The 7,438-nt window shown below is 58.0% G+C and overlaps 1 protein-coding gene across 2 annotated transcripts; it reads right to left on the bottom strand.

The window, feature by feature from the left end:
* Nucleotides 1-2,428: 2,428 nt before the first annotated feature.
* On the bottom strand, nt 2,429-7,231 carry FEZF2 (FEZ family zinc finger 2). 2 transcript variants are annotated; one of them, XM_058678774.1, is made up of 6 exons: nt 7,140-7,231; nt 6,091-6,224; nt 4,839-5,734; nt 4,376-4,510; nt 4,013-4,145; nt 2,429-3,095 (listed from the first exon to the last, which is right to left on the bottom strand). In XM_058678774.1, the coding sequence occupies exons 3-6, from the start codon at nt 5,679-5,681 to the stop codon at nt 2,836-2,838; spliced, it is 1,371 nt and encodes a 456-aa protein (XP_058534757.1). In that variant the 5' UTR covers nt 5,682-5,734; nt 6,091-6,224; nt 7,140-7,231; the 3' UTR covers nt 2,429-2,835. The 2 variants fall into 2 exon arrangements, with proteins under 2 accessions (XP_058534757.1, XP_004581636.2); XM_004581579.4 differs by lacking the exon at nt 7,140-7,231 and having other exon boundaries at nt 6,091-6,369.
* Between the last annotated feature and the right edge of the window lie 207 nt (nt 7,232-7,438).

The following is a 7,438-nucleotide window of genomic DNA, read 5'->3' as shown; positions in this document are numbered from 1 at the left end:
CAGGAACTGCCGCCCACTTTTTCCACGAGTTATTTGCTGCCTAACTTGCAAGCAAGCAATCTCCAAACTGTCAACCAGGAAACAGATTTTTCCAATTCCGGGAGACTGGGTGACCCTTTCCACCTCTCCTGGGGAAACTTTTTACAGTGTGGAGAAATAGTCTCACAAACTTCTTGCACTGGACAACTGTACATGATTTTCACAGGCAGTCCACCTGGTCCTGCCCCCCCTACCCCGCCACCCTCAACTTCCACACCAGGTTGTCAGCGGCTTTACCTAAGAGAGCTGGCTGGAGCTAACTTGCCTCTGGTCCTCAGAAACCTATCCACAAAGGATCCCCTGCGCAGGGAATCGAGTGCTGTGGTTGACAGGGTTGTCCTGGGGCACCGGAGATCTACGTCCCAGGACGTAGGTGGACCTTAAGGTCAGAGGAGGCCAAAGAAACACTGTACAAGAACAACCCAAAGAGCCGACTCCCCGAATCCACCCACCGTCTCCCCGGGGCAAAGGTGTGGAGGCGAAAGGCCCGGCGCTGCTGCCACCTCCTTAACCGCCACGTCCACCCCTCCCATCCTGGGGTTTGTGGCAAGTAGGAAGATTTCGGAGTGAAAGCCACGCATTCCTCTGGATCCCAGTCTCCCCTCGGCGAACTGCAGCCAGAACCAGCTAACATTTAAATTCCCTCTCGCTTCCTCGTCCCCCTTCCCCTGGCTGCGCCTTCCTAGACTTAGGGGGAGGGGGAGAACACAAAACGAGGACGCTCTCCTTTCAGGAAATGGAATTCTAATGTGCGCGTTCCTATTTCTGAATCGGAGGTACTAAAAATACCCCCGCGACAGCCTGAGGAAGCTGTCGCCGTCCTCTATGCAAACAAAATCGACAATTCTCCTTCCCGGCGCAAAGGGCCTGCGAATCGGGCGGGGGCCGGCAAGAGCGAGCGAGCGCTTCCACTCTGCCCCCGGCGTCTTTCCCGGCCCGAGCCCCAGATTCCTCCTCCCGCAAACCCGGGCTGGAGGCTGCGACGCTCGGCCCCCAGAAGCCCGCAGTTTTCCTGCCCAGGGGCTCTGGCGCAGGTCACTTAGCTCGTCTCTGCCTCGATTTCTTCCTCCGTTAAGTGGGCGCAGTCGCCCCTCAGCCAGCAACTTGTTGTCAGCAGTCGAGAGAAAGTGTTTCTGGCGGAAGAAGCGTTCCGGAAATGAGCTCTTTTTTTCCCACCTGTGCAATCCCCGGGCTCGCTGAGCGCCTACTGTATACCACGAGTCAGGCTCACCCACCTACGGTCAAATCACTTTCAGGGTTCCGTGGGGGGGTGGGGGGGAAGGGAGGGTTGCTCCTTGCTCTCCCACCAAATAGCCGCCGCTCGCGGTGGCAATCAGCGAGGGGTCAGCGCCCACTTGCCCTGGACCCTCAGCGGAGAGGCTGTGTGGACGCGCACTGCTGGGCTCCACGCAGCCTTTGCTCTCGGCTCTGGGAACACTGTTCCCGAAGACGTGGGCTGAATGGCGGCGAAGATATTATGTGTGTGTATGTGTGTGTGTGTGTTTGGGGGGAAGGGAGGTGAGGCCCGACGCGACGCGCCACAGTAATCCGAGCTCTTGATTATCAGATTCGGATCAAACGGGGCTGCGGCGGCCGGCCCCCTCCTGGGAATGATTAGATGATTAATGTAATGCTGTTTGAAGGGTCTCTGTTTTCTCTCTTAATTTGGGTCATTACTTAGAAAGCAAGCGTGAGATCATTTCATCTGCGTGCTCAGTGGCGGAGATAGCTATTCAGGAAATGGGCTAAGTGCGCGGTAATCAAGGCCCGGGAGGCGAGGTGCCTGCGAGCGCAGGGAGACCCACACGCCCTCCCGCGGTAGGGCCGACGGCACAGGATGGCCAGCCCCAGACCCGGAGCTCCCACTGGGTTGGAGCTCCTCACCTCCAGATCAGGCCGCAAGGGAAGACTACGAGTGTTGGCCACCCTCCTTGGGTTTTCCTTGGAGGAGAGGCTGGGCGCAGACAGCAGGGCAGTACCGAGTGGCCGGTGCGCGCACGACACTGTACTCAGGAACGTACCCCAAAGCTGCATCAACACGCAATCACTTTGTACACCCCCTTTCTTCCCCCCCTGCTTCTCATGTTCTCACCCAATAAGGCAACAGCCAGAATCCCATACTTGCAGCAGTCGCCAAATAAAACCTTGGCACTTCGTGGATGCTGAGGTAGGCCTTGATAACTTTTAGTGTACGGGGTGTCTGAGGGCACAAAGCCTCCCGTCTGGCCTCACCCTGGTCCCAGGGGCACCCACGGAAGTGGCCTGTGGCAAAAGAGAAGTTATACATGCCCATTTCCTTCTCGATTCAGGAGGTGGCCGGACTCACCACATGGCGAGATAGGAGTAGGGGGTGGAGGTGATGGGGAAAGAAAACGCGCACTAATGATTCTGTTTATTGGGTCATATATATGTATATATTCCGTGTTCGATCGTACAGGAGGATCTACATAGCTGTGTAAAGATGGTTGGGGGCGCCGCTCTCTTCTGGGGCGCTCTCGCTTCCGGGCTGTCCGAGGAGAAACCCAGGCCTGGAATTAAATACGTCTTGACGCCCTGGATTTAAATAAGTTTCCTGAACACACGCAGAGGTGGAAGCCACGAGAGTTTGCTGCCGGTCATCGAGGAAACGTTTAGCTTTCCAAAAATATGCTGGTTTCCATAAATAGATTTTAACCTCTCTGCTATAGTTTTTTTTTTCTTTTAGTTTTTAGAAATAAGTTTATACGTGTGATCTGGTTTTTTGGGGGGGTAGTATGGGGGTGAAAAGGGAGGGCCAGGTGAGGGGGGTGGGGCTTTTCAGCTCTGCACTGTCCTGGTTAGGTCCTTTGCGGAGGGAGTGGCGGGGCCCATGCTGTCATGGAGTTTGCGCACGTGTTTCTTTAAGTCAAAGTTTCTGCAAAACCCTTTGCCGCAAGTGGCGCACGTGAAAGGCTTCTTGTCGTTGTGGGTGTGCATGTGGAAGGTCAGGTTGTAGACCTGGTGGAAAGCCTTGTTGCAAATGGTACATTTGTACTGCTTCTCGCCGCTATGCGTCAGCTTGTGGTTCTTGTAGTTTCCTACAGCGGACCAAAAACAAACAACAGAAAAGTAGGGGAAGGGGGGCATATAGAGTGGAGTGAGGGGGTACCAGCACCCGGGAGGCGGGCGGGAGGCTGGGCAGCGTGGCTTAGGTGCCCAAGTAAAGGAAGCAACGCTTGGCTAGGCGGCGCGACCTCTCCGAGTGAAGAAGTTGTCAAACTTCGTCTGCGTCAAGCGGGCTGAGCTCTCGCCAGGGCCCAGGCCCACCAAGCTGCCCTGTGCCACTGCTCTGTCTCCGGCACGAAGCCCCCCCGAAGCGTCCCCTCCTGCCACACTGGACCGGCAGGAAAACTTTGGCGCGACCCACAGACGCACCGCATCTTTGACGGACTGCATGCCTCGTTCGAAGAAATTCGCACAAAGCCGGGGTTCATCCCTCAGTGCTTTTTTCTCTTCTCATTGAAGAATTTAGTCCATTCCCCCGTCCCCGCCCCCGCCCCGACTACCTAGGATCCAGGAGCACCGTGCAAATTCCGAACCAGTTCCCTAGTCTGATAGCACTGGGGACTGAACCAGTGTCCCCAGACCCTTAAGTTCTTCCCAGAAGGTGCACTTGGTTTTTTTTTTTTTTTTCCTTTGAAAAGGGTGTCTCAGCTACAACAGGATTTGGGGCGGTGGGGGGGGGGTAAGGCAACATTCACTTTTCCTTTTCCCATTTCCTTTTCTTCTGTATCATTTCTCTTCTAGCCCACCCCCAAAATTCAGATTCTCCCGTGCACCCGGCCGGAATCCAGCCAGCTCTGCAAACCCAGCGGGGAGAGCTTCCCCGTAAACGACACAGCCCGACTGTAAAGAACTGCCGCGCCCGAGCCCGCAGCTAGAGCGCAGCCCCTTCCAGCCGCGACCCGAGGAGTTTGCACAGGTGAGGTGAAGGCCTCCTCGCCCAGTACGTTACCTTTTTGGTGAAAGCCTTTGCCACAAAATTCGCAGACGAAGGGCTTGTAACCTGCGTGGATACGGATATGCGTGTTGAGCGTGGAGCTCCGGTTGAAGGCTTTGCCGCACTGGTTGCATTTATGCGGTTTTTCCTGCGGAGAGGCGCGCGCACAGTGAGGCCGAGATCCTGAACTCGGGAGCAGCCACCTGGAGGACACCTCTAAGGGGACACGCCCCCTCCCCCATCCCACCGCCAGTTAAGGGGACATCCTCGGGACCCCGAGTCTTCAATTCTTGCTCTGTCTCCGGGAGAGGGGGCGGGGGTGGTGCGGAGGACTGCCAGGGGCGAGAAGGAGGTTTGTGCAGACCCAGGGCCACATACCTGGGTGTGGATAATTTTGTGTCTGCAGAGCGTGCTGGCCTGTCGAAACCCTTTGCCACAGACCTTGCACACGAACGGTCGGGCTCCGGTGTGGACTGGCATATGGCGAGTGAGGTTATAGTGAGCGTTAAAGACCTATGAGAAGACACGAGGGTGCCTTGCGATACTGTCGCTGGCTCGGGGAACCAGCCTCGGGAGGCTAGAGTCCACCTCCCCTCTGCAGACGCCAGGACCCCTACCGGGTTTCCAAGTGCGTCCCAAACCCACTGCCTATTAACGTCAGCTCTGTGTGGTCGCTGACAAGAACATCCCCATCTTACAGAATAGGAGACTGAGGTCCAACTGAGTACACAGCTACCGAAGGGAACTCTTTAGCTACAGAAAGGGAGTGTTCCAGTCTGTTTCCAGGAAAGCAACCAATGTCGGTCGCCCCTCCCGGTCCCCCGCCCACCCTGGGCCTCACCTTGCCGCACACCTCGCAGGTGAAGTTTTTAGGCTTCCCGTCTGCCGAGCCCCCAGGCAGTTTGCTGTGGCCCTTGACAGCACCGCGTTCCACAGTCAAGGCCGAGTTCTCCTTCAGCACCTGTTCCAACGGCGCCGGCAGGCGCTCCTTATGAGGGTAGGGAGCTGGATGGGGAAACTTGTCCGCAGCCAGCCCAGCCAGCTTGGCGTTCTCCAGCAGAAAGAGCTTGGGGTGAGCCGCGAGGGCGGCCGGGGCCTGAGCGTTGAGGAGGCCTGATGGGAAGAGGTGGCCACCTAGGAGCTCGGAAGGTGGGTAAGCAGTCGAGTCCAGGTAGTTGAAGTAGTAGAGCGAGCCGCTGGTCGGCAGCCCCACCGCCTGGTTGATGACCTGTGGCTTGATGACCCTGCCCGCAGGCAGCGCAGACGGTGCCAGGCCCAGCTCGGCCTTGCAGCACACGCCACAGTTGGTTTTGCACAAGCCGCTGGCGCTGCACACCGGGGCCCCCCCGCCGCCGCCGCCGCCGCCTCCACCACCACCGCCAGCCCGGAGGCTGCTTTTCCAGAGCTCGGAGTAACTGAGCAGTGTCTTGGACGGCACCTCGTAGCCGAGGGGCTGGAGGGGGATCATACAGGGCAGCGGCGAGCAGAGGTTGAGCAGTTTCTTGCTCTGGTTACCGTCCGCCTCTAGCGCCCCAGGCCGGGGTTCAAAGGGTGTGCGGGGCTCCGACGTCTTGGCCATGATGCGCTCGATGGAGAAGGCCAGCGTCTTGGAAGTGGCCGGCGACGCTCCGGCCCGCGGACAGGCGGAGGGCACCATGGTCTCCAGGGAAGCCGAGCTTGCCATGGCGCAGGTAGCAGAGCCGAGCCAGGATGGGCCGGGGTGCAGCTTCTCTAAGTCTGCATTCCGGAAAAGGCAAGGGGGGGGGGGGGGAAGCCGCAATTTAATAAGCACCTAGTCGGGCCGGGTCACCCATTTGCATTCAAATGAACAGAGGCAGAACAAAGTGCACCCAAGGGTACCAAATTACCGCGCATTAACCCGGAGCACCAAGGAACCCACCAGCCCCTGCCCTGGGACTTTCAAAGAGGGACGAAGGGGGAGGGTTTGCAAAGGAAAAGGGGTTGGGGGAAGAAAGAAAAGAGTCTCAAAATATCCCCCCACCCTGGCCCTAGGCCTCCGCCGCGCGTGCTGGGAGCCGATGGACAGTCAAGGGGCAAAGTTATAGAGGCCGGGAAGAGCCACCTTGTTTTACCTCTTTCCCCCACTGCCAAGGAGATGCGTTCCGAGCCATGCAGCGCGTCTCTTCTGTCACATTTTGATAGCAAACATCTTCCCTTCCGTGTGAGATCACTGTCTTTTACATTCAGCTGACATCACATGAAGTCACTTGAAGTGGAATGACATGGGCGGCGTTGCGGCTCCCGTAGCGGCCCTTGTGTTCCCCCGCGCGCCTGCCGGCCGCCGCCACCCCTCAAACTTTAAAAGGAGGCAACTGGCGCCCGCGCTCCCCTCGGGAAAGTGCGAGCGGTTTGCGAATCGGGAAGGAGGGAAGAGATGGGAGGGGGAGGGGGGAGGAATCGTGATGGTTTTGCCGGTGGAAGGAAAAGGGGGGTGGGTGGGAACAGCCCGAACCCAAACCCAGGCAGAGTTCCTTGCGTGATTCACAACTTTGGGGGCCTGCGGGCTTGGCGGGCGTGGGGAGGGCGGGGGGGTCCAGGACGCGCTGCTGCGACCAGTCCCTGGGTGTCCGTCTAGTCGCCCAAAGTATCCCTTAGCCCTCCGCAGCCGAGTTGGGCATCGTGCTAATAAACTGCCATTTACCCACGGAGCCGGCGCCAGCCCCGAACACGCGCAAATGATAATTACCTCATTAGGATGTGGCGCAGGGACGCGGGCGTCGCGTTTGGAGGGGGGGAACTTGTTAATGGGGAAATATTAATTTATGCGAAAGCGACGAGCTCGCCTTGGCTGGCGTCGGGGGTCGGGAGAGCGCTCCTGAGGACGGCTCCCAAACAAGCGTCCCGGAGAGAGCAAGGCCGGGAGGCCGGGTGGGAGTGTGGTGGGGGGTGGGGCACGGGGATCCCGCGCCTGGCCCGTGCGCCTCCAGCTTTCTGGCCAGCTCCCTGCCTGAAGCTGGAGCAGCCTGCACTACCGGCTAGCGGGCCGTTGCCGAGATCCTTAATCGATCAGAACTGCGGATTTCTGATCCGATGGCTGCTGATGCAAAGCCGGGTGGTGTCGCCTGCGGAGGGCTGCGCACAGGGAGGATGGAGGGCAGTCTCCTCGCCGATGGGTACTTACTGTTTGTATAATTGAGAAGGTCCAGTCTCCACCTGTTTAAGGAGCAGATTGAAACAGCAGAACCTCCCCTGGATCCTATTAAAACGTTTTTCCTCCTAAGGCCATTCAGCCGAACCAATTTTCCGAAGTGATTCATGGAGCTGAATTCTGCCAAGGCAGCTCTTTCACTTTTAGCCACTAAAGCACTGCGTGGAACCGGGTTTTGTGTTTTTCTAAAATAAAGAGAAGGATTATCAGAAGGGGAGAGGGAGGGGGTCTGAAGGGGGGCGGGCAGAGACTTAGTGTGGCCAGAGGTACAA

The sequence above is a fragment of the Ochotona princeps genome, chromosome 21 (genome assembly GCF_030435755.1).
Source record: "Ochotona princeps isolate mOchPri1 chromosome 21, mOchPri1.hap1, whole genome shotgun sequence".
NCBI lineage: Eukaryota > Metazoa > Chordata > Mammalia > Lagomorpha > Ochotonidae > Ochotona > Ochotona princeps.
Note: the sequence above shows the minus strand (reverse complement) of the source record. Positions and strands in the feature narration are given on the sequence as shown.

What these genes read in the sequence shown, in the direction of transcription:
- FEZF2 (XM_058678774.1), bottom strand. Translation starts at nt 5,681, where the DNA reads ATGGCAAGCTCGGCTTCCCTGGAGACCATGGTGCCCTCCGCCTGTCCG. An exon ending in CCTGCGAGGTGTGCGGCAAG is followed by an intron (nt 4,511 to 4,838) that starts GTGAGGCCCAGG and finishes GTCTTCTCATAG; the next exon opens with GTCTTTAACGCTCACTATAA. An exon ending in CAAAGGCTTTCACCAAAAAG is followed by an intron (nt 3,096 to 4,012) that starts GTAACGTACTGG and finishes GGTCCGCTGTAG; the next exon opens with GAAACTACAAGAACCACAAG.